At 55.5% G+C, this 25,762-nt stretch overlaps 2 protein-coding genes across 6 annotated transcripts in view; one reads left to right on the top strand and one right to left on the bottom strand.

The window, feature by feature from the left end:
• Positions 1-3,713: 3,713 nt before the first annotated feature.
• Positions 3,714-13,081, bottom strand: LOC123393098 (serine/arginine repetitive matrix protein 2-like). Its single transcript, XM_045083984.1, has 4 exons — positions 13,024-13,081; positions 6,506-6,743; positions 4,310-6,408; positions 3,714-4,070 (listed from the first exon to the last, which is right to left on the bottom strand). The coding sequence occupies exons 1-3, from the start codon at positions 13,079-13,081 to the stop codon at positions 4,563-4,565; spliced, it is 2,142 nt and encodes a 713-aa protein (XP_044939919.1). The 3' UTR covers positions 3,714-4,070; positions 4,310-4,562.
• PPARA (peroxisome proliferator activated receptor alpha) overlaps positions 5,917-25,762 on the top strand; it is a 64,325-nt gene continuing 44,479 nt past the window's right edge. For 2 of the 5 annotated variants that reach the window (XM_045083689.1, XM_045083690.1), the window contains exons 1-2: positions 5,960-6,061; positions 7,006-7,153. The gene's annotated coding sequence lies outside the window, so the exon portion shown is untranslated. Of the gene's footprint in view, positions 6,062-6,130; positions 6,289-7,005; positions 7,154-25,762 lie in introns of those variants that run through there. The other 3 variants (XM_045083693.1, XM_045083692.1, XM_045083691.1) reach the window with 3 other exon arrangements.

Raw genomic sequence — 25,762 nt, 5'->3', positions numbered from 1 at the left:
CGGCTTTGCAGGAGCGCGGAGCCTGCCTCGCTGTCCCGGAGGGCATCAGCGCCAGGGTTGCTAGCTGGCGAGACGGGAGTCCTGTTTCGAAGGTGCCTGCTCAGTCTTTGGCACTTACCTACCCAGCCATCCCTAGAGAGTTTTTTCCGGGTTTTAAAATTACACTCAGCACTAACCCTTGCTTCCACACGGAGACACTAGGTGGTGGGTTTCTAGTCCCCAGCTCCGGGTTCTGTCTTTCTCACCAGCCATCTGAGAAGGTCTCCCACCGGCTGCCGGTCTGGGGTCCTGCCCCGGCCACCGTCCCCTTCTAGAGATGGTTCCAGCCACCACCCTTGCACATGCGTGATATTCAGCTCCCTCTCGGCCTCCAGCCCATTCCTTCCGCTGCGCGCCCCGGGCTCCCAGGCAGAGGGAACCTCTCCCCCACCAGGCTGGGCTCCCCCACACCTGGGATGCCTGATGGCATGTGAGCTGGGCCCCCACGTGGGTGTGACTTGGGCAGGCTCCCCAGGCGGCCGCCCACACCCCGCTCTGCCGATTTGTCCAAGATCAAAATCGGGCCCTCGTGGAGGACTGTGTATTTCACGCTGCAAGTCTCAACAGAAACCAGAATGTTGACTTGCAAATAAATACCACAAGTAAATCTGGAGGAGAAGCTAGCCGGGTACAACAAACCCGGAAACATGTCGGGAGGCCTTTGCAACGTGCTGTGTGTTTATCAGTAAACAGAGCTCGTGGGAGCCAGGAGGTCCTGGACTTTGGGCTTTCCAAACCAACAACACGTTGAACAGCTTTGGGGACGGACCTGGGGGCCGGTGAGCCAAAACACACCAATCCCTAACAACCGTTATCAGCACTTCATCTAAGACGTTTTTATTAAGAAAAGGCATTTTCAGTAATAACCCAAGAATGTCAAGGACATCCTCTCTGGGAGAAAAGGGGTGTTTCTTCAAACTGACTAGTTGAAGCTTGACAGGAAACACTAGGTCCCTGCTTCTCTTCCCCATCTTGCTACAGCCCAGGGACACTTGGCACACATGGCCTGTCCCTGCAGGGGACTGGGGACCACAGTCCTTGACCTCATTTCGGTGAAAGCCAGGGCCGAGAGGTGCCAATAGAATGTCCCGGCCATTCCCTGGCTCATTTATGGAGCCTTGTGGGTTCCAGGCCCTGGGCTGGGCACCTGGGAATGAAGGGCTGGGGGAGGACAGCCCTGCTCCAAGGAGCTCTCTCTAGGGCTGGGCTCAAATTCGTGCTGCCTCGATGCGCTGGAAGAAATCATCTGTAGAAGGCAGAAGCCCGGGCAGACCTGAGCGTGAGTGAGCGACAAGTAAGCACTCTGCCTGGGGTCGGGGTGGTGTGAGGCCTCCGTCGAGGCCAGCTCGCCTGAGTGGTGACGCAGGTGGGGCAGAGGCACCTATTAAGACGGTGCTCAACTACGTGGGAGATGGTGGCAACCCAGGGAGGAGGGCGGCTCTGCCAGTGGGATGGACGCCAAGCAGGCTTCCTGGAGGAGGTGACCCTTGGCAGAGCCTTCAGGCAGTTGGTCACCAAATCGCAAGCACGACCCACCTCTGAGGTCCTGTCTGTGCACGTCCTACAGGGGCCCTGCTCATTCTTTCCCCAGGGCCTGTGCAGATAAGCACCGCTGCCCCATTTGTTAGATGAGGAAGTTCAGTCAAGAGGTCAAGTCATTTGTCCAAGGTTATACAGACCGAGTCGAAGGTAGAGCCAGGTTTTGACTCTAGGTCAGTTTGATTCCTAATCCCTGGTTCTGTCTATTTGTTTCATGAGGGAAATTGGGGGTGTCCCAGGCACAGGCAGTGATGTGCCCGTATACCCATCTTTACTACACATTTGTGGGTGAACAGCAGGGTCTTCTCTGCATTACCCCTGACCTTGCCCCCCAACAACAGTACAGCTCACAGCCGGGACCCCTACCCGGGTCAGAGCATCGCGAACCCCGTCTGAGCAGAGCGGAACGTCCGTTATTGACCAAATGCTTCTCCGCACCACGCTTCACCGTCAGGCTCTCCCCTACTGGGTCACATGAGTCCTGAAGCTTCAAGCCAGCGCCCTAAACGGGACATAAGACCATCCACAAGGCAGCCCCCATCCGGAGAACCTTAAGCCCCGCCCCCTCCCAGGGGGTTGGAATGGCACAGATCCGGACGGGAGGACCGCTCACTGTCGGGAAGGGAGGGAGGGAGCAGCCTTGCTGCAAGTGGGCTGTCATGGACTTCTCAAGCACGGTGGCCCGTCTGTCGACCTAGGCTGGGGACAGGTTAATTATCGAAGAGGTGAAATGTCTGAGGCAGCAGCCGTTGCTGGCCTGCAGAAGGTTCCAGAGCCTGCAGGCCTCATGTGAGTGCCTGCCTTCACCCACCACCGCGGCCTCTGCTTCGGTAATAACAATCGGTTAGCATGCGTCGTTTCTTATTTTTTACTGATCTGATGGAATCCAGCCAATGCCCCACTAGGCCGCCTGCTACCCGCCCTGCACCATTTCTACTCTCTCTCCCTTGGCCCCTCGCTCCTGCCGTAGGCTTCTGCACGTGCTACCGCCCCTCCGCAGTGCTGGGGCCGAGACTGATCCTCGACCCGGTGTTCCTGTGCCTGCCAGAGACCACTGGGGTAGCAGGCCAGGAGAGCACCGGCTTCTGCACCAGACCTCTGGGGGGCCCCCTGGGGCCGGGGCGGGTGGTGGAACGGATCTGGACTCTGACAGCCTGGTTCTTGCTCCCTCTTGGAGATCTCAGCCGAACGATGGCATTTCTGGCCCTCGGTTTCTTCATCTGTACCATGGGGATGAACCCCGCTACCCTGCGGGACTGCTGTGAGCTCGTTGCCCTAATGTGACAAGACTTTGTTATCTGGACCCACGAGGCTCTGCAGTCATTACTGGGATGGCAGCCACACACAGGCCCTTCGTCGGTCCCGAGGGCCAGCCGTGGGCCACGGGGCAGCTCTGTCCTTGCCAACAGCCAACGCTCTGTTTCTCAGCCTGTGCGCCCTCTCCTCATTGATCTCTACCACCTGACCCAAGGGCAGGCTTCCACGAGCCCAGAGGCCACTGCCCTGGCTGATGACCCCCGGGAGCACAAAATCCATCTCATCAGAGGCTTTGCAGATCAGCAAAGGGCAAATAAGTGACCTGTAGAGGTGTTGGTTCCTGGAAAAGGGCTTACCTAAGCTGTAGGACAAACAGACTCTGGCCTGGCCCCCCAGACCCGTGGGACCTGCTGCTCCCCCCACCAGGACTCAGGAAGGCGGTCAGGTCTCACCTTCTCTCTGGACACAGAGGGCTGACATCACCTTCTTACAAGTTCACTGTGTACCCCACAGTCTGGTATTTAGGGGCAGGAGCCGCCTTCGGCTCCCCACCTCCTCTCTGAAAGTCCTAATTCTCTCCCAGAGGCCAAGGGCACAGCATCAGCAGCCCCAGGGAGATTGGGTGGGTGGGTGCATCCAGGACCTGCTCAGAGTGTGGGTGCCACAGACCCGCCTCCTAGCCCGGGTTCTGCAACTGGCCTCCGTGACCTGGTCTGGGAAGTAACCTCTCTGTGCCTCGGTCTCCCGATCGTAATGGGAACACCATAATAATGATGTCTCCAAACATCTTTTCTAACAGATTAGAAAATGTGATTAGAAATGCGGAAACACCATCAGCCCCAACAGGTGGAAGCTATGAACCGAGACACACGTACCCCCAAAGTCTCCTAGCATTTATTAAGGCTCCAGGGGGACCCAGGGTGTCAGACACAGTGTCAAGAGCACGAAATGTCCCCGATCTTACAGATCCCGTCCAGCCGTGCACAGGAGGCTGTCTCTGCTCTTTGGCACCGCCCATGTTCCATCCACGCTGCAGGTAAGGAGAGACGGAGGGAGAGACTTCCAGGACATGGGGGAGGGGTGGAATGTTCTTTGTGTGACAGTTTCTCCTGTGCTGGGTGTGTGTCAGGTTCTTCACAGCAAATAGGGACCCATGCCCCCCCACCCAGAGGGCAGCATGCTTGGAGCTGTCTCATGGATGCTTCCAGGCGATCTGATCATTCTTCCCTCTCTACCTGGATGGGGGAGGGAGGGTATGGGTGGCCGAAAGCATTTGCTCAAAAGGGACAACTTTGGGCACATGCATGAGAAACAAATTTTCTTTCCCTAAAAAACCTTGAGAGCCCCAAGAATCCAAGAATATAATTGCTCTAATGTCTGCTAGGTGCCTACATGACTCTGTTGAACCCTAACAGCTTCCTTTGTCCTCATTCGAAACAATTTTTTACCAGGTCTTTCCAACCGCCTGGCTGACCTGAGTTTATGGCAGACGGTCACAGCGCAACTGGGAAAGGAAGCCAACATCCCTTGCATTTGGACTCTGGGTCCTTCACAGCCCGGGATCTGGAGTACATCAGATGACATCTTTGAACCTGAATGTCCTCATGAGGACGTCAGCTCTGTAGTTCCTTCTTTGCTATATCCACGACACCCAGCACCGTCCGTGGCTCCTAGCAGCATGAGTAAGACACACGTTCAGCCTGCCCAGCCTGTGCCATAGTCAGGATTTAGTGCACGGGGATAACCTTGAACACTGGAACATAATACAAACACTGGTTATTGCTAGGACGTGTAATAAAAGTTGGGCTTGCCGGTGTGCGAGCAGAAAGGTGATGTGGGTGTCTCTGCAGGGAAGGGCAAAGTTCACCGCAGGAAGGAGCCGAACCCCAAGGGTGAGATCCAGGCGCCTGCGACTTAAGGGCCAGGTACGGCCTGGGCTCCAGTCTCGGCATAATACAGGGATTCGTTCGCAGCTGGGTATCCGCCCCCAGCAGGTTCCCCCGGCCGCTCCGCTCGCCGCTACAAATAGAACGGTGGCGGGAGCAGCGGGAGGGCAGGGAGGAAGGCTGGCATAGCACACATTTCGTTCCCAAGGGAGGGGTGTCCCGAGGCGCTGGCACCGGGGGCTTTGTGCATTCCGTGCGCCGCCGCGCAAACAGAGCAGCTCCGCAGCTCTCTCCCCTGCTCCTTGTCATTGGCTGCCGGGCCGCGACCTCCCCCTGCGCTGGCAAAGGACCAGCGCCTTGGCGGGACACAAAGTCAGCCCCTCGTCCGTGACGCCGGACGGGAGGGGTCACGGCTGTCTGGCAGCCGGGGTGGGGGTGTGGGTGTGGCTGTGGAGCGGGTGGTCGGAGTTGGTGGCCCGCGCCCACGCTGTCCCCGCTGCCCTTCACCCTGGGTCCCTGCCCGCGGGGCCCGCCCGGGCGCCTCCACCACCTGTTGACGCGCCCCTCAGCTCGCGTTCTCTTTCGCCTTCTTTCGTGTGCTGCGGTCCTTGGGACCGGTTCTGCCCCGACCGCCCCCGACCCTGCGCACCCCGCGACTCTCCGGCGCTCGCACCTCGGCCGGGGTCCAGACCCGCTCGCCAGAGGCCAGCGGAGCAGGGCTCCCGAGAGAGGAGGGGCCTCGCCAGCTGGGCCTGGGCGCCAGGCGGGAACCTCCAGGGTCCGGCGGCCTCGCGCCCACCCCCGCCGCGACAGCAGCCCCTCCCGGGGCGCGGGCCTGGACCCCCGCCGACGCCCAGCTGCACGCGCTGTCCCACCGTGGCTCTCTGCCCGCTCGCCCGGAGACCTCTGCAGCCCCTCCGCCTCTCCGGCCTCAGTTTCCCCACGGGTGCAGCCGCAGCGGGCACGAGGTGGGAGCCCCAGAGGCCGCGGCCCCGCCTCCGACCCCGCGGGCAGCCAATCGGCTGCCGCCGCCAGGGGGGTGTGTCCCGCCCGGGGCGCGGCCAGGGGACCCGGGGCGGGGCGGGGCTTCCGGCGGCCACCCGCGCGAGCCGCCCGCGCAGCCCGGCCGGGGCGGGGGGCAGAGGGGCGGCGCGTGCCGCGGGGGGCGCGGCTGGCACGGGCGCGGGGAGGCGGCGCCGGGCATGGGCAGGGGACGCGGCAGCCCCACGGCTGGGGCAGCGGGCGGCGGGGGCGGAGGCGGCGGCAGCTAGCGCCCTGCCCCGCGCCGCCTCCCTCGGCGCGCTCGCCCGGCGGACTCGCAGGCGGCGGACTGGCCCCAGGTGCCCAGGGGCGGGCGGGCGCTCGCGGGGGTCGGAGAACCGGGTCTCCCCTTCTCGGGACGCTGGGAGGCGGCCGCCAGAGGAGGGGCCGGGCGGCGCATGCGCGGGACCCGGGGGCGCGGGCCGAGGGCGCTGGGTCTGGTGCTGGGGATCCCTGGGCCCAGGGGGCCGCCCCCTGCTCGGCCTCGCTCCGAGCGACCGGGGCCTCGGAGACGCCGGGTCCGCAGGTTGTCCCGCGGGAGGGAGGGCGCAGCGGGCGGGGGCCTCGGCGCGCCCTTCGCTCCGCCCGGTCGATTGGGGGGGTGTCACCGGCCGGGGGCGTTCCCGGGACCCCGGGATCCCCGAAGCTGGGTAGCGGGCGGCGGGGTCAGACGGACCGCTGGCTGCTGCGCTCGGTCGGACGGGAGAAACTCGCCCGCGGAGCCGCTTTAGGGACGGCCGCACTTTGCTCCCGAGCGCGGTCTGCCCCCCGGCCGAGCCCAGGGCAGCGGCGCCCGCTCCTCCCCGGCCCGGCCCTGCGGGTCCCGCGCGCGGCGTCCGCGCCCAGGTCTGTCCGGGTCCCCGCCGCGCGGGCCCGGGGGGGCGCAGGGCGGTGTCCGCCGCGCTCCGGAAGCCGGCCCTGCCCGCACGCGCGCCCCGGACCCACGGCGGCCGACCCGCTGCGTGCCCGCGCGCTCCTCAGCTAGTTTTCAAGTTTAAAGGAGGGCGGCGTGCCCCAGTGTCAGTGTCAAACGTCCTCCTAAGAAGAGACTGTGGGACGTACCGGCGTTTGCAGGGCGCTCTGGGCCCTTAGGGGCTGCGCGGCCACCCCCACCCCAGCTAAGCAGGGAGCGCCCTGCTCTCCAGGGCCGCTCGGGAGGGGGGCCGGGGGTGCCGGCAGGGCGGGGGGCCCCGGGTTTTCCATTCCTGCTGAAGTAGGGTCACGGTGACTTTCCCCTTCCAAGGTGGTGGAGAGTTGGGGAGGATCCAGAGGACGTAACGTGACCATTTCCTCCTCACCTTCTCGCTGCCAAGGCTGCAGGGAAGGGCCCGGCCTCCGCGAGGAACCCCTGGTGCCGAGACCAGCTCGGAAGTCAGACGTTGCCGGCACAGGTAAACACCAGGTTTATTCGCTCCTGTTTGCAGACCGAAATATTTAAGTGTTTCCTTCTCTTGCTCAACAAACTAGCCGTCTGGGGTGAGTTACATTACTTTGTGGTGCAAAGTTAGCTCTGTGTTCAGTGCCTGGAAAGGCCCACGAATGTGGACTGGAAGTCGGTGCTGCTAAGTGGCAGATTCTTGTCTCAGTTTCCGGGAGAGGTTCATTCCTTGATAGCAATGCGGTTCCATGTAGCCGACAGCTGAGCTGCGAGAAGAGTTACTCTTTGACAGACGCTGAAGTCACAGGTGCCGGCTCTTCTCGCTGTTTCCATGCTGATTTGAGTATCCAGCGGAGAGCTTGCTGGGGTCGTGGGTCAGGTCTGGAGCTGTCCTCATACAGCACAGGGGCAGCCCTGTCCCACTTCGGGACAACTCTGAGGCAAAAGCAAGTTTCGCGACTGCAGAGAAAATGTGTTTTTTTCCCCTCTTTTCTCAGATCTTAGATATATAATGAGAGACATCCCATAATCATGAAATGGTGTGTCCTAGCTCGTGTCTGTTGGACTCGCAAACAGAGTTTTAAGCATTGTGTGCGAGAGAGAGAGAATGAGAGAGAGTGGAGAAAAGGCATGTTTCTTGCACAGAAGCCACTTGGTAATCTGCTTCTGCTTTGTGGACTCTTGGGTAATGAAAAATCGTGCCCTGTGAAACAAATGTGTTTCTGCTTCATCATTTTAAATGTCTGTGTAATAGTCCGTCATGTTTAGGTAAAGTCATTATTTAGCCAATCCCTTAATATGTGTGTGTGTATAATTGTGTATTTTATATATAAACATGTATGCCCCCCATATATATGGGGGCACCTGGGTGGCTCAGTGGGTTAAGCCTCTGCCTTCAGCCGGCTTAGATCACGATCTCAGGGTCCTGGGATCGAGTCCCACATCACGCTCTCTGCTGGGCGGGGAACCTGGTTCCTCCTCTCTCTCTCTACCCGCCTCTCTGCCTGCTTGTGATCTCTGTCAAATATATATATATATATATATATATATATATATATATATATTTATTTATAATCCATCATTCTACAGCCGTCCGCTGAGCACCTCCTAGGGTGCTCAGTGGGGAGCAAGAGAACCACGGTCTGCTCATGAAGCTCCTGAAGCTGCTTGTTGTACCAGGATATAAAAAAGAGAGTTGGAGATTGTCCTCATCCCAAAAGGCGAAACTGGACTATAGAGAGGGGAACTGTTTTTGCCAAAACATCTTGCCATTTCCTGATTGATAGCCAATGCTCTTTCTCTTGCGTGCTGTGAGCATCTGTGTTTGTACGACAAATATTCTTTAAGTAATCGTAAAAAAAGGTCAATTGTTTCTCAGCTTAGTGTGCCCAGATTTTAAACACCCCCACTTCTCTTTTCTCCTTTTCCTCTCCCGCATCTCTGTGTGTATCCCCAAAGGAAAAGAGCGCGAGGGCCCCGCCTTCCAAGCGACCCGTGTCCCTCTGAGCATCTGTGCTGGTTTTGTTGCGTTTCTCCGAGAGAGGATGGGACCAGTATCATTTCTGCTGTTTTTGAATTTGAAGACCTCTGTTTTTTATTTTTGGTTTTCATGGCTTGATATTGAGTCAGTTTTCCCTAGGTTCCACAGACATTCCGAAGGAAGGCGTAGTTTCTGGGTGCGGGGTAGACATGTGCTGTATCTGTTACTTCAGCCTTACTAGGGACATGGAACACGAGAGCTCAACGCCGAGGCCAGGTCATGTGGTTAGGGAGAGTGAGGCAGTGAACTTGAATTTCCAACTTGGTGTGAAGATAGTTTTTTTTTTTTTTTTTTTAAGATTTTACTTATTTATTTGAGAGACAGAGAGAGAGAGAGAGAAGTTAGGGGAGCAGAAGCAGGAGAAGCAGACCCCCTGCTGAACAGGGAGCCTAACCCGTGACTCGATCCCAGGACCCTAAGATCATGACCTGAGCCAAAGGCAGACACTTTACCGACTGAGCCACCCAGGCGCCCAAAGATAGTTTTAAAGTAAGAACGGGGCTCCTGGTGGCTCAGTGGGTTAAAGCCTCTGCCTTCAGCTCAGGTCATGATCCCAGGGTCCTGGGATCGAGCCCTGCATCGGGCTCCCTGCTCTGTGGGGGGCCTGCTTCCCCCTCTGCCTTTCGTTCCCCCTGCTTCTCTCTCTCTCTTTCTCTCAGTCTGACAAATAAATAAATAAAATCTTTAAAATTTAAAAAAAAAAACAATAAATAAACATAAAGTAAGAACCAAGCAGCCCCCGGCGGCTGCATGTGAACGCCTTTGTTTCTTCGTCCGCGCATTCTCCACGCTGACAAGCCCTGAGCTTCTTGTGGAAAGGAGCACACGCATGTGAGCTTCTAGCTGGTTCTGCGGATGGTGAGACACGGCCTAGCCCGATGCGCGGCTCGGGCGAGAGGTGTGTTTGTTCCTTCCTCTGGAGTTTTGAATCGCGTAGCATCTCACCGTCGTGACAGTGCGGTGTCTGGGAAGAGTTTCTGCACTCTAAAAAGTGAAGAATTTGGTCCCTCCGGGCCAACCTTGTTAGAATTATTTTTGTGGTTGAGCCACCTTTGTTTTCAGGTCAGCTCGTGCTGGGAGAGAAAGCTCGGACGTGTTGGTTTGCATTGCAGGCGGCTCCCTACGGTGGAAATGCACTGGGTTCTGAAGCTTGGGACTTGGTTTCTTGCTCCTTAGCAGCTGCCTGCCGGGCCCGGGGCCTTTGCCCACCTCTCTAGACTGCTCTACTGCTCTCTCCTCATCAGAAAATACCACTTCCCTTCTCTGAGGGGTTGGGAAGCTCAGCAGTAGAGGCTTACCTGCAGTCTCCTGTAGGGCATGAAAACCCACGTGTAGCCCAGAAGGTGTCCTGGGAGGAAGCTGACCCTTCCTGCCCTAGGCTCCTTGGTGAGCCACAGCCGGTCCTTGCGCTATTTTTGCTCTGGCCAGGATTTTCACAGGCTCTCAGAAAGCGGCACGGACGTTCCCCGCGGGGCTGGGACTCGCTGAGCGCAGTGTGTGTCCTGTTCGTGTCTGCCCCGCTGGTCTTACGTCCCGAGTAGGTCTTTGCGAATGGTCACTGAGCCAAGCCACCAGCAGAACCCAGTTGGACAAGGATTGGCTGCCAGACCTCCGTTTCCTACCGGCCGCCAACGTGGGTGGGAGCTGGCTTCGAAGGGCGGACAGCAGGCCTGCCCACCAGGCCCCTGTGCACATGGCAGCTTCCCTCCCACCGGGACGGGGAGACCGCAGTCTCCGTCACGCCGCGGCAGGGGAGCGGCTGCAGTCCTGTGGCCCCAGGGTGCAGGGTGCGGGGCATCCACATCATGAAGGCGGTGGTGTCCAAGATGACTCCGACCGTGATCATGACTCTGATTCGGGCACGTCGTGTATCCGAGGGACTTTTCACGAGCGGGCCCGAGCAGCTAGTTAAGTAGAATGCGATAGCTTTCTGCGAGATCGTGGGTTCAGATTCCAAACAACGGGCTCATGAGGGAAAGGGTGTCTTTACCCCGGTGGGAGTTCGGGGGCGCTTCTGTCTGGGAGGGCAGGAGTCCCTCGGCCACTCCGGGTGTGGGGACCAGATTGGCACGGGGGCAGCTTGAGACAGTGCTGGCTCCATGTTGCAGGGAACCGCGCTCGCCTGGCTGCTTCCGTTTTGTGCTCTTTTAAGACATTTGTGAGTAAAGATGAGTGACAGTTCCCAGTCTGAAGTACCCGCTTCACGCCGTTAGCTCAGAGGCCACAAGCAGACCTTGAGGAAGGCATCACTTCAACTAGTCAGAGCTAGCAAGGCAGATACAGAATGAGGCACCGCTTCCAAGACCATGAAGCTTTGTATGCGTGGGTCGAAATTATAATACAGTTAAATGAACAGTATATTGTAGTTCCTTTTCCACCCCGTTTTTACGAGTGAGTGAGGCCCCACGCTTTCCTGCAGCCCTTCATAACCGAACAAGCCTGTGGTTCGTGATCACCGCACGAAGGTGACAAGTTGCTAAGCTCCAGTAAAAGGGACCCAGTCATGCGGAGTTGACCCGTGGCCGCGTCCTTTCTGAAACATTCTAAGAAGTGAGTCTCGTCAGCCCGACGAGACTGCGTCAGTGTGGATTTCTAGTGAAGCAACACGGCTTGTAGGGGACAGGCTCGCTCTGCTGTCAGATCGTGTCTGCTGACTGTCCGCAGGCCGGGTTTCTCCTATCTCCTGTGTTCAGTGGGATAATTTTTGACCAGAAGAACTTTTAAAAGCCTCTCCAGCAGGTTTATTATCAGACAGGTGGACTAGGCTGCCAACACGCAGAGCCCGTTGCCCCTTTCTAGGGATCATGAGGAAATTTGATAAATTCTACAGTCTCCTTTTGGTTCATTTTATGGGAGAGCTTGCTAACTAGGCCAGAGTCTTATCTGTTCACTGTGCACTCGCATCGGGGGTGAGATTAAGGGGAATGATGTTTAAAAGGAAAATTGTTCAGAGAAATGTGAAATCTGGTTGAAACCAGAGCATTTGAATGACTTGTGCCGTCCTCTGATGTCCTGACCTTCGGGGGAGGGCTCTGCTGGCCCGCGATGATTGCCCCCTTTCTCCACTTGGAACATGTCCCTGTCTCTGACACTGTCTCAGGTCCGGGCAGGGGCCTCCGTCCTGCGTCTCCTGGGCTCCCCTGAAGCTGCATGGCGTCCAGTCCCAAGCACACACAGGCTCAGGAAAGCACCTCCTCCCCTTCTCTCCTTAGAAGCAGCCACATGTGGAGAGAGTTTTCCGGAAAGGAAGACATTCTGTTGTTGCAGTTGTCAAATCAGAAAGGGAAACCTCCTCTGTTCTGCTCAGCCAGGACTCCTGAGAGCTGAGGAACAAGTCCAGCCGAGCAGGGATGCTGCCAGCCCAGGCTTTATGGGGTCAACAACCCGAGAAGAAGGCTTTGAACAATGAGGGGCATGAGGAGAAAGGTGCCGGGGCTTTAGAAGCCTTTGAAGCTGATGTTCCTTGAGAGGAGAAGACCAGCATACACAGGGTTCAAGGAACTCTTGTGCGGGGCCGGTGGAAAGGTTGGCGCCCAGAGCATCCGTCAGGTGCAGAAAAGGAGACTTTAGATGCAGGGGAGAGTGAGGAGAAGGGGCAGGGGCCCGTGGGAAGGTCGCAGCTCCCGGCGGAGGCCACAGCAGGCAGGTTCCAGCAGGCGCTTTCCACGAAGGGCAGCTGTCATTCTCTCGAAGCTCCTGGCTCTGTGTGGGAAGACGGGGACAGAGTGCGGAGCAGCTGTAAGAAAGGAAAAGGGGGTCTTTTGTTTTCAACCCAGAGACCGAGAATGACCGAGAATGACCGACCTTCTTCTGCCCCGTCCTCTTGACTTCGATGAATCTAATGAAGTTGGCTTTTGGAGTCGAGGTCAGAAGGCCAGTGGAGGTGAATATTTAACCACAGCCAAGGACAGCTGCTGATCTTTAGTACTTGCAGGGCACAGGCCAGTAAAGAAGCAGGAGTCTGGAGGAACAATAGCCAGGCAGGTGGGCACGGCCGCGGCTCATCCGCACCCAGCCACGGTAGACAGACACACGGAGGCCCGAACTGACCGCGCATTTGCAGGGGGGCCTTCCGAGCCACACGAATCCTCCTCTAGGAGGTGTTTCCGAAGGGTGCGTTGCGACATCGGGACTGGCACGGTCTCTGAGAACGAGCGCTCCGAGGGACGAGGGTAAGGATCGGAACGCAGGGCTCTGGAAAGGAGCTGCTTTTCAGAGATGAAAGTGACATCCTAGCCGGAGGTGTTGGCACGTCCTCTGCCTGTCGTCAGAAGATGGCTTCAGCCATCACCTGTGCACGCCCGGAGCTGCGCTGCCAAGGGACCAGGGACACAGACGCTCACTTTCCAGTCTGGAGCCCTCGGCGCCCCTCTCCCGATGCCAGCCGCTGGTCTCCGCCATGTCCTGGGTCCAGCTGGCCTCGCCTCCTCCCCAGGGGCCTGTGCACTTGGTCCTTGTGGCCGTGACCTCAGGCCCCACGTCCGCTGGCCTCCTGACCTCCCCCTGACCTGCCCAGGGACTCCCGCGGAGCGTGGCCAGCCCTCCCTCCTGGCCCAGGATGTGGCCTTAGGCTGAGGCTCTGAACGCAGGACCAGCGTGGGGTCCTCGGTGCGGCTCTCGGCCGCACGTGGGCCCTTCTGGCCTGCGCCTCGGTTTTCTCGTTGACACGTGGGCGGATACCAGCGCTTTCCAAGGGTGGTTATACCTGCCACATAGGAAGAACTCTGTAGCTGTTTCTTGGCTTCTTGCTGACTCACCCGGCCTTATTCATCAGCTTCCCTGTGAGCAGGAAGGCACAGCCCTCCTCTCCCGGCCTGACTTTCTTCCTGCACCGCCAGTTCCTCTCACGCACCCAGGTCCCTCCCTCCTGCCCGGGACTCTCCGTTACTGGTTACTGACCCCGCCCCCACCTTGCCCCCAGCGCCTCCGCCCTGCAGCACTGAACTTGAAGCTACCCTCTCGGGGGAACCTCTCTGAATTCCCTGCCCCACTTGGACCTCCCCGACACACGCACTTAGGATGCCCGGGGGCTTTTCCTGATGAAGGTTGGTCTCCCCATGCGACGGGGACCCCAGAAGCCCCGAGCCGGAGTGGCCTTGCTCACCACCGGTTCAGCCTCAGGCCGTGCAACCGGGTAGCTCCTGTGTGGCCACCGTCCAGCGGAGACTCCCTCGAGGCTCAGGGGCCCCTCCGCCATCACGCCTCCCGGGACCCCTCCTCCATCACGCCTCCCGGGACCCTCCTCCAGACCGGATGTAGGACTTTGTCCTGCAGACATTCAAACCCGACGGCAGGTGCAATGCTCTTTGACTCGATACATTCTGGCCTCCCCGCGGCCACTGTTCGCTGAGCGCTCTCACTGTGCATGTCCGAGCTCGTGCATTCACTCAACACACACTTACTGAGGGCCCACCTTGTGCTAGGCAGCGTCTGAGGCGCTGGGGAGGCCGTGGAACAGCTACAGGAATGGTCACTGCGTCGCAGGACGCGTGGAGCTCCCAGGCAGAGGGGACGCGGGTCCCCAAGCGGGGAACGCCAGGGTTTTAACAGCGATCTGAATGGGTGGCTCCACAAATACTTGTCTTTAAAATTCAGAACTTCCTTTCACTAGAGGAGGTAAGTCAGGAAGGAGGCAAGAGTGAACAAAAATTATCCAAGAGATTCCAGAACCCATTTTAGTTGCTCTGATTATTACCTCGAAGGCATTAAGTGCTCACGCGAAATCCTTCTGACCCACTTAGTGCAGCAGAATTTAAACCTTAGGTGAATATTAACTCTAATTGTGCATCTAATGACCCAGATGCAGGAAGCAGCATTTGCTTAGTTCCGGGGTCTGCCTTCTCTCTGTCGCCAACACTTCCAGCATTAAAAGCAGACAAGCCTCCGAGCAGCAAGTCGGTCTTAGTCACATGAGCATGATAATTGCTCCCCGAGAGGTGAGCCGGGTGGTGAGCCGTTAGTGTGACACCGTTTGGCCTGACAGCAGTGACCGAGGCATGTTATTCCGTAGACAAATTCCTCTCCTGGATTATGGACGATGGGGGACGTCGAGGCCCTCGAGGACCGGGAGGCTTCTGGCTCCGTGGCTGTGGCGGTGGGACCGAGGCAGCCGACTCCTGCCCGGGGCCGTCACGAGCCCTGTTAACGGCAGGTGGGAGCAGGGCCGGCTCCTGGAGGAGCCTGGGAGAGGAGCCTGGCTGCCTTCCATGGGCGGGACCGGTGTTGGGCTGGCTTCTGGGACCCATTTTACCAGACGTCCCTCCTGCTGGGCTCCCTGCACATCAGGCCACTGACATGGGTTTGAGGTTGGGTTTCCCCGCAAGTCGGGATCACTGAGGTGATATTTGTACTGCTCAGCCCGTTCAGACTCCCTGTTCCCTCGGGGGCGGCCAGCCGGGGGTGGGCGGTCAGCCGGGTGGGGGGGATGGCCCGCAGCCCTTCGCTTGTGACCCCTTCGTGGTGAAAATCAGCACCGTGGGTTGAGTCGTCCTCACACTCTGACTCTCCCGGACGCCCCCTTTCCGCCTCCCTGTAGCTCGCAAGGCCCAGGAGACGCGCTCAGCCCCAGCCAGATGGCCCAGGCGAGTCTCCTCAGGCGGGGCCCCGGCCCGTGTCCGTCTCCTCGAGCAGTCGTAACAAAGCAGCATGATCAACAGCCGCGTGTTCCCCCGGCAGTTCTGGGGGCCAGAAGTCTGACCTCGAAGTGTGGGCAGGGCTGTGACCCCCAACCCCGAGGCTCTGGGCGGACCCTCCCTTGCCTTCACTTACCGTGCGGCGCTCGGGCTTGTAGACGCATCGGTCCAGTCTCTGCCTGTCATCACACAGTGTGTGTGTGTGTGTGTGTGTGTGTGTATCCTGATGTCCCCCCTTTTCTATAAGAACACCATTTGTCACGGATTAAGGGCCTGCCCTGCTCCCGTATGACGTCATCATAACTACATCTGCCCAGACCCCTTTTCCACTAAGGTCACATTCTGAAGTACCGGAGGAAGGACCTGGATGTATCCTTTGGCAGCAGGGACACAAGTCAGCCCGTCGCAGTGCCCTCAGTCCCGTCTGCCACGCAAGTTCACCTAGGCTCCAAGATTGGAGCGTGGACATCTCTGGGTGCCGTGCTCGTGGGATTCAGCATCTCTCCTATTCATACCCGAATGTGAGTGACCTGCTTAGTGTCCGGCTCCGACAACGGAAGACAAATCTAGGACATCCGAGATAAAAAGCTGGGGCCAGAGTTGCTGGTGCATGAGGCAGCCAGGGTAGGGGAGGTCGTGCGGACACGTGCCAGGACAGCTGTAGAGGGACACGTGTGACAGCACAGTGAGTGGCAGAGTGTGGTGGTTTCCTCCCTTCCCTCCGTCGGGCTGAGGCCCGGGGCAGAGCTCCCACTGCCGCTGCTGCAGTGGAGGGGCTGGAGTGTCGGGAGGTCCTGGCCCCACGGGACTCTCCCAGCTCTGTGTCCCTGCTTACAGGAAGGAAGGACATCCTAACTGTGCTTCTTCCCCACATGTGGAGGTCTTCTCTGACCCCCCATTTGTGACTGTAGCCCCTTCTGCCTGCCTGGTCACCGTCCATCAAAGGACATGCTCCGTTGAATCCTGTCTGCCTCCCCTCCCTGGAACGGCTGCTCCACAGGGGAAGGGATGTCTGTCTGTCTTCTTCACTCCTGTCCTGGTGGCTAGACCGTGGCCTCGTATAGAAGGCTCCTAACAATGGCTGTTGAATAACAAAACCTCCCTCTCTACTTAATAATCTGTGCCCTTGTGGTTGTTGAAAAGATGAGTTTTTCTGTTCGAAAATTTTATTGGCATTTTATTAGGAATCTGTTATAACCAGATTGCCTGAATATGAGGAAAACCTTAAGGAAATGCAGTCATATGCCAGTCTACAGAGTTTATTCAAAGGTACAGAAATACTCTAGGGCTCTGGAAATAAAAAATGAAGAGAGAAACAGGTCTGAAAATATTGACATGGGGACTCCGTTTTTGATAATGGCTTGAAAGTCAACTCGAAAAGGTGGACGAAATCTTTAAACATATGCCATGGCGCTGGAGAACTCACCCGGTGAGTTGTCAGGCTGGAGTCTGGAGAGCATGGGAATTTGACCTTTGGGGTCATTTTGTCCCTGGGGTATTGGCCAGTTTATGGATGAAGCAATGAAGAAGCTAAGTAGCATTTCTCTGTGGCTAAGAGTAGACTCGGGCTATCAAACCTCTAAGAAGGGAAGATCCTGGAAACAGCCCAAGTTTTCTGTTGGGACCCAAAAAGCTGCCCTCTAGGAAAATAGGTGACTGGAAATTGATAAGCTTGCTCATGAACTGACCCCGGTTCTAACTAGTCTCAGTCCCGGAGGCTGGACGAAGGTGGTCCCAGATTGCCAGGACCCTGGCAGATGCCTGCAGGAACAAAGCATCATCCTAGGTCTCTTTTTCTAGGAACAAATTCTGAAATATAGGCAGCTCCCAGTGTGCAGTTCCATTTGTAGGAATCCCAATGACCATAGTTAGTTAAATGCCACCAGGCTCCCCACAACACAGCTTAGGTACCAGAACTAAGTGGGTGTGGGTTCAAGCTACTCTGGGTAAGTTTTTTACAAAGAAATGAGACACTTGGATTTCAGTGTTTCTAATGTTTTAAATTACAAAGTACTAAGTCTGTATTAGTTTTACAATATGTTTTTGTTCCCTGTTCATTTACAAGGGACAATAAGAGAGTTTTTAATGTTTTGCCAAAAACTTTGAAAGGGCATGTAATTTTCACCATCGATTAGTACAATCACTTTGCACAATTTCTGCCCATGTGATCCTTTTCATGGTGAGGCATGACTGTTTGCACAGAGTGGCATACAACAAAACCAACCAAGAGTGCAAGAAGACCTCATGAGCCATGGAAATGACAGACAATAGAAAGAGACCCATGAGATGCTAGATATTAGGCTTATAAGATATAAACCTTAAAATAACCTGCTTACTCTATTTAAGAAGATAAACAATGGGGTTGGGAACTTTGGTAGACACCAGAAATTATATATTTAGAAAGTACATTGATATGAAAAATACCCAAGTAGAAATGACAAAAGTAAAATATACAAAGGCTGAAATTATGTACCTTGTAGATAGATAGAACAGCAGAGTAGACATGACTATTGGGAGAATTGTGGAATCACAATTCAGTGTCTAGGTCAGAAGATAATATCTAAAATGAAGCACAAAAACAAAAGGACAGAATACAAATGTATTGAGAATTCTGTTGTACATATCATTGGGATCCTAGGAGGGCAAGAAAGAGAGAATGGAGCAGAAGCAGTATTGGCAGTGATAGAGACTGAAGCTTCTCTGCCACTGATGAAAAACATCAAGTCACAAATTCGAGAATCTACAGAACGATCGGCAGAATTAAAGATAAAAAACAAAAAAATCCATATCTCGACACACTATAGTGCAACAGCTGAAAAACAAAGACAAAGAGGTAATCCTGAAAGATGCTAGAGGTTAAAAACAATGAAAAAAGACATTACTTTCAGAGGAGCGACAAGTCAGAGATCACTTCTCAACCAAATTCTCAGACTTCTCAACCAAAAACAGATAATTTTCTCAACCAGAAGACAATGAAAAGACATCTGCAGTGTGCTGAAAGTTGGTCCCCACCTCCCAAGAATACAAGGTTAGTTTAACTTTTAAAAAGTAATCAAGCATCAGAAAACTACGAGATGCCGCCTTGGGCTAAAATGCACGAGATGTGTGCAATGAAACTGACAAAACATTGCCGAGAGAAATTTTAAAAGACCTAGATCTAAATAAATGGCAAGTTATACCATGCTCTTAATCAGAAGACTCAGCTTTGTTAAGATGGCAGTTCTTCCTGCAGTGACCTACACATTCAACATGATCAAAATCAAATCTTAGCATGTCTTTTTGTTGAATTTGACAACTTGATTCTAAAATTATATGGAATCGTAAAGGACCTAGAGGTGCTAAAGTGTCTTTGAAAGGGAACACAGAAGACTTAGACTACATGATTTCAAGAATTACTGTAGACTTACAGTAATCCAAACAGTGTGGTACTGATGTGAAAATAGACAAACAGATGAGTGGAACAGAATAGCAAGTCTAGAACTAGACCTTTACATATATGGTCTATGGGTTCTCAACAAAGTGCCAAGTCAATTCAATGGGGAAAAAATAATGTTTTTAACAGATAGTGCTGGAACAATTGGATAGAAATATGCAAAAGAATAGGGGTGCCTGGGTGGCTCAGTTGGTTGGGTGTCTACCTATGGCTTGGGTCATGATCAGAGTCCTGGGATCAGGCCTCACGTCAGTCTCCCTCTTCAACTGGGAGTCTGCTTCTCCCCCCTCACTCCCCCTCTATGCTTTCCCTGTATCTCCCACTCTCTCGCAAATAAATAAACAAACAAACAAATAAATAAATAATTTTTAAAAAGTACACAAAAGAACAAATCTTGACTCTCATCAAACACCATATTAAAGAAGAAGAGGAGGAGGTGGAGGGTGAGGAGGAACTTGAAATGGGTCATAGATCCAATTTTAAGAGTGAAAACGACACAACTCCAAAAAGAAAATACAGAAGGTGTCTTACTGATTTGGAGTTTGGCTAAGATTTCTTATATATGATTCAAAAAGCATGAACTATGAAAAAAAATTAGTAAGTTGGATTTCACCAAAATTGTAAACTTCTGCTCATCAAAAGACACAAGAGGGGTGCCTGGGTGGCTCAGTGGGTTAAGCCTCTGCCTTCAGCTCAGGTCATGATCTCAGGGTCCTGGGATTGAGTCCCACATCGGACTCTCTGCTCAGCAGGGAGCCTGCTTCCTCCTCTCTGTCTCTGCCTGCCTCTCTGCCTACTTGTGATCTCTATCTGTCAAATAAATAAATAAAATCTTTAAAAAAAAAGACATAAGAAAATGAAAAGGCATGCCACATATTGGAGAAAATATTTACAAAACGTACATCAAAGGATTTACATCTGGACTATATAGAGAGTTCTTATAATTCAGTAAGAAAATAACCCAATCAAGAATTAAAGCAAAAATGGGCCAAAGGTTTGAACAGACTCTTCAACAAAGGGCATTGGATGGCAAGTAAGCACATGAAAAGATGTTCAGCATTGTTATCATTAGGAAAATGGAGATTGATAGCAGTAGCTATCACTGTCAGAAGTAGAGAGATATCGCTATACACCAACTTCAATGACTGACATTAAAATTTAGAAGACTGGCCAAGAGTGGCTGAAGATATGGAACAACAGGGACTCTCCTACACTGAATACAAGAATGTAAAATGGTGCAGCCACTTTGGAAAACATTTTGGCAACTGATATCACTGATGTTATTATAAAAAATGTCATATATCTGAGGAGTGTCTGGGTGGCCCAGTTGGTTGAGCATCCAACTCTTGATTTTTGGGTCAGGTAGTGAGCCTGGGCATGGAGTCTATTTAAGATTCTCTCTTTCTCCCTCTCCCCAACACCTCACTCCCTTTATTTATTTATTTATTTATTTGACAGAGATCACAAGTAGGCAGAGAAGCAGGCGGGGGTGGGGGGTAGACTCCCTGCTGAGCAGAGAGCCCTATGCGGGGCTTGATCCCAAGACCCTGGGATCGTGATCGGAGCCAAAGGCCGAAGCTTTAACCCACTGAGCCATCCAGGCGCCCCAGCCTCACTCCCTCTCTTAAAAAAAAAAAAAATCATAAACCTGAAAGAATTACTATCAAAAGACTCCATACTGTACAATTCCAACCATAGGACATTCCTTAAAAGGCAAAACTACAGAGGGGTGAAAGGATTGGTGGTTGCAGGATAGAGAATTTTTAGGCAGCAAAACTACTCAGTGTGATACTATAATAGTGATACATGTCACCGCACATTTGTCAAAGTGCACAGAATGTGCAATAACAAAAGTGAACTCTAATGTCAACCATGGACTTCAGTTAATAATAATATATGGATATTGGCTCATCAATGGTAACAGAAGTACCAGGAGTTACTAACAGGAAAACCGTTTAGGGTGTGTATGTGTTGGCAGGTACTATGGAAACTCTTTGTACTTCCCACTCAATTTTAATGTCAACCCAAAACCATTCTAAATAATAAAGTCTATTAACTGAAAGTTAAATTTAAAATGCATATATCACATACCTAAGAATAAGTCTAAAGAAGGTATGCAAGACCTCTAAGAAAACCAACGACATTACTGACAAAAATTCGACATAGCCCAAACGAATAAGGGGTTATACCATGTTCATGGAGGAGACATGCAGTATTGGAAAGGTGCTGGTTCTCTTTGGAGAGGTTTCCAAGGGTACCACTATCTGCAACCAAGCGCCTGCATCTTGCAGGTGTCAGCTGAACAGTGTGGACTCTCAGAACTGGTCACAGACAGTTTAAATGGCCCTGAGGCCCCCGAAGGCAACCTGTCCCAGGATGTCTTAGGGTGCAGTTCAGGAACTTGATAGCTGAAATTTCCATTGTTTTCTTAAACAGATCACTCTTGTTTCCTTAGCATTCTTGTCACCAGAAGTTGCCTTCTCCTCGTTTCTTTGGAAAAGCTCCACAGAGCCCTTGCCTTGTAGGCACTGGCAGTGTTCCTTTCAGAGACTTGTTACTTAAAATGATTCGAGGGTGTTTTTTTTATTATTATTAAGCAAGGGAACAATGTTCATAATTTAGTGCCAGTGTTCGATTCATTCAGTCAATATTTATTGAACTCTTGTTTGTATAGCCGAGGGAGGTGACAGATGTGAACTCCGCCTTAACTTATAGATCTTCGGGGCAGGAGGGCACTGGCCAACCCCTGGGCTGTGAGCTGTGAGCTGTCAGGGGGGAGTGGTGTGGACGGTGGATCTAGGAGGGCTTTGGGGAAAGGACTGGTATTGGAGCGTCCCTTAAAATGTGTAGGGATGGGAGGCATTCCAGGCAAAGAAATAGGATAAATTGTAGGAAAAGCTGGTAAACATGAGTTGGGTCTGGCAAATGCTGAGCTGTTTATTTTGGCCAGAATATGAGGTTTGCAAAGGGAAGTGATGACAAGATTGATTCCTTCAAGATCAAATGTTTACTCAGCTCCTTCTTTGTGTCAGGCATGGGTCTAAGCACTGGGGAACAGATGAGCTAGCAAACACCCACAAAATCCCCTTGTTCCTAGGGTGGTGCTCTGGCAGGGACAGACAGGTGACAAGCATAGTTATGAGATACATGGCTTGGGGGGCTAGAGGATGCTAAGTGTAGGGGAAGGACGTGTGGAGCAGGTGAATGAGCCAGGAGCACCAGGGAGGGTGGCCAGGGTGGCCTGGCTGAGAAGGTAGTGCTTGAGGAAGGACTGGATGGTGAGGGTGGCCGGGCAGATACCAGAACGGGAAGCATGCTGGCTGAGCGGGAGGCGGAGTGCGAGGTGGTGTGACTGGGGAGCAATGTCATGTTGAAGAGGAAGAGGACACGAGGTCCCAGACCAGAGATGGCAGCAGGTCACTGTGGAGACCTTGGGCAGCAGGGGAGGGGGGGTCTGGCAAGGTTATGTACTGTATGTGAAAGCAGCCACGGGGAAGGGGACCTCTGAGTGGGTCTGTGGTACACGTTGATTTAGCTGTTAGAGGCTCCCTCTTGCTGTCACCAGGGACCACGGACAGAAGCTGCAGGCGGGTCCTGAGGCTGACAGGGCTTCTGGAGGGCCTGAGGGCATGTGGCTGGGGCCAGCAAGGTGGCGTAGGGGGAGAGCCCTGCACCTCTTCCCCCGGCAGGGAAAACCTGACTTTAGGTCCAGCTCGGCCTGTGAGTGCCCTTGGACAATGCTGATCCTTGGGCTGTTCCACTGCTACAAACGCAGGTGTTTGGAACTGGGGGGGGGGGGTGTGCTCTGATCAGGGCTGTCCTCGAGGACACGCCTGGCAGCGAGAGCCTGTAAGAGGGAGACAGGCGGCCAGGGGGCCAGTGGGGAGGCTGCTGCAGGTGTCCCGGCGGAGGGAGAGGTGCCTTGCGCTGGGCTGGAGATGGCATGGGGGCAGGTGACTTAAGAAGAGGACAGTCTTTCGGAACAAGCAAGCGAAGGGGACTGCCCAAAGGACCCTAAGCTGCGACTTGGTGCAGGCGTAAAAGACGGAGGTTACATCAGGGCGTGCTGGGCACCAGGCACGGTGACAGCTGTCCCTGGCTGGCAGGGTGGCCGCCGAGCCTTCTGCATGGCAAGCACCGTGGCTCTGGCGGGTTCCTCCGCCGGCGACAGCGCACATATCAGCTACCCCAGAAGCGGGGCGCCCCGCGCTTCCAGTCCCCAGCGCCTGGTCTCAGGAGCCAACCCTTGAGGTCCCCCTGCTCCTGTTTTCACGCAGAGCCTCGCTTCGGGGCAGGAAATTCCGTGTCCCCCCCTCCCCGCACAGGTCGCTCCTGCCCCTCAGCAGCCCCGTCTGGGCTGCCTTCTCGTGTGCTTGAGGACTGCGGCCGCTCTGCCCCGGGGCGGCCCCCCGCTCACGGCCGCCGAGGCCCCCGCGTGTCCGCGCTCCTGCCTGGCCGGCTCACTCGGGAGCGCGCGGCACAGCCGTGTGCGGCTCTCGGGGTTCCGCGGCGACGGGCCGGAGCCGAGGGCTCTGGGGCCGCGGGTCCCGCAAGGAAGCCTCGCGGGCCTCTGGGGCGGCGCCCGGACCACGCGGCCGGGTCCCTGTGCCCGGGCCTGCCGGGAGGCCGGCCGCGGGTGTCCGCGCCGCTCCCGCCGGAACCCAGGGCGGGACGGGGAAGTGCCCACGTGCGCGCCCGCCCGAAGGCTGCGGAGGCGGCTCCGGACGCAGAGAAACGCCGCGACGCGCGGGACCCCGCCCCACACCGGATCCGCCGTCGGCGGGGAGGACGCTCTCCCGCGGGTTTCCGGGCCAAGTGACAAAATCGGACCGGGGGTCCCGGAGGAAAGTCTCGCATCTCCGCTGGGTCGGCCGCGGGCGTCCGCGTCCTGCGGGCCAAGGGACTGTCCTCGTTCTTCCACCCGCGGCCCACGCTAGGCGTCAAGAGGGACCCCCGCGCCCCACGCGCCTGCGCACATGCTTGTGGCTCCCTGCGCCGTGCCCCACGCGCCTGTGCACGCGCTTGCGCAACCTGCCCCATGGGCCCCACGCGGTGCCGCACGCGCTTGCGCAACCTGCTCCATGGGCCCCACGCGCCTGCGCACGCGCTTGCGCAACCTGCTCCATGGGCCCCACGCGGTGCCGCACGCGCTTGCGCAACCTGCCCCATGGGCCCCACGCGCCTGTGCACGCGCTTGCGCAACCTGCTCCATGGGCCCCACGCGGTGCCGCACGCGCTTGCGCAACCTGCTCCATGGGCCCCACGCGGTGCCGCACGCGCTTGCGCAACCTGCTCCATGGACCCCACGCGGTGCCGCACGCGCTTGCGCCTGTGCATGCGCACGCCCGCGCCGTAGCTCCCACCTCACGCCGCGCCTGCGCCGTGCACGCGCACACCCATACAGCGGTTTCCTACGCCGTTTCCCGAGCCTTCGCCTGTGCACGCACCTGCGCAACCCGCTCCGTAGACCCGCCGCGCCCCACGTGCCTGCGCGCGTGCATGCCCCACGCCGTTCCCCACGTGGCTGTGCCTGCACGCGCACACCCGCTCCGTAGCTCCCCCGCCACGCCCCGTGCGTCCCCGCACAAGCCTGTGCAACCCGCACCACAGCGCCACGCGCCTGCACGCGCGTATGCACGCACACATTCCGTGGCTCCAACGCTACGTCCCACGCGCCGGCGCACACTCCGTGGGTCCCTACGCCGTGTTCCACGCACATGCGCACACCCCGCTCTGTATCTCTCCCCCCCACCCCCGCCACGGCCTTCACGCGCCAGTGCACGCACCTGCGCAATCCGCCCCGCATCGCCACCGCGCCCCATGCGCCTGTGCGCGCGCATGCGCACACCCACTCCGTGGCTCCGGGCGCGGAGACGGGCGCGGGGCAGAGCCGGGGACGGAGGGGTGTTCGCGAGGCCGTGCGGATGGGCGGTGCCCAGAGCTCTTGGTGCGGGCGCGCGCGGCTTCTCTGCCATTTCTGCATGTTCTTTGGAGAAATGTCTTTTCAGTCCTTTGCCCGTTTTTCAGTTGGGCCCGTTGTCTTCTCATTGCTGAGCTGCAAGTGTGCTTTCAGTGCTCTGGACACACGCGTCTTACCGCACGTGTGATCTGCAGATTCCCTTTTGCGCAGAATGCCCGTCCGGTGAGTCGCCTTCGTGCTCCTGCTGGTGGTGTTGACAGCCCAGAAATGTCGAGTCTTGATGTCAAACTGATTCTTTTTCCTTTCGCTACTTGTACTTTTGGTGTTTGTGTGACGGGAGTTCTCGTTTCACTGGGATGGGGGCCCAGGAGTGCGGTGCCGGGTCATCTGGCCGTTGTATGTTCAGTTTCATACGCAGGTGGCCGAATGCTGTCCAAAGCGCCTGTACGGGTCTGCGCTCCTATCAGCGGTGTCTGAGTGAGCCCGTCTGCGCCCTTACCAGCTTGCGCTGTTGGTGCCATTCCTGTAGATGAGCTCTATCAAGTTGAAATCGGTCTTCTCTATTAGGAACTTGCTGAGAATTTCTTATGAGTGGAGGTGAGATTTTATAAAATACATTTTCTGCGCTGGTTAATATGATCATATGGTTTTTCTTCTTTAGTTTGTCGATATGATGGATAATGAGTGATTTTCAAATGTTAAACCAGCCTTGCATACCTGGAATAAATCTCACTTGGTTGTTGTGTATAATTCTTTTTCTGTTTTATTTTAATTGGATTTGCTAATATTTTATGGATGATTTTTATGCCCAAGATCACAAACAATGCTAGCCTATAGGTTCTTTTTATTTTTTTTTCTTCTGTTGCTGTTGTACTGATTTTGCTGGTTTTGGTGTCAAAGTAGTACCAGCTTCATGAAAATGAATTTTCTCCTCTATTTTTTGGAAGAGATTGTAGGAAGTTGTTGTGGTGTTAATTGTTTTTTAAATGTTTGACAGACGGGTGCCTGACTTGCTTCGCTGGTAGAGCATGCAACTCTTGATCTTGGGGTTGTAAGTTTGAGCCCCACACTGGGTGTGAAGGTAACTTTAAATCTTT

The sequence above is a fragment of the Mustela putorius genome, unplaced genomic scaffold (genome assembly GCF_011764305.1).
Source record: "Mustela putorius furo isolate JIRA1106 unplaced genomic scaffold, ASM1176430v1.1 tig00000738_pilon_pilon_pilon, whole genome shotgun sequence".
NCBI lineage: Eukaryota > Metazoa > Chordata > Mammalia > Carnivora > Mustelidae > Mustela > Mustela putorius.
This window is presented reverse-complemented; position numbering and strand designations above follow the sequence as displayed.

Coding starts and splice junctions, on each gene's coding strand:
- LOC123393098 (XM_045083984.1), bottom strand. CDS start 13,081: ATGGCGGAGACCAGCGGCTGGCATCGGGAGAGGGGCGCCGAGGGCTCC. Junction 6,744..13,023: donor CGAGGGCTCCAGACTGGAAA/GTGAGCGTCTGT, acceptor CTTGAAAACTAG/CTGAGGAGCGCGCGGGCACG. Junction 6,409..6,505: donor AGACCGCGCTCGGGAGCAAA/GTGCGGCCGTCC, acceptor CCCGCTACCCAG/CTTCGGGGATCCCGGGGTCC.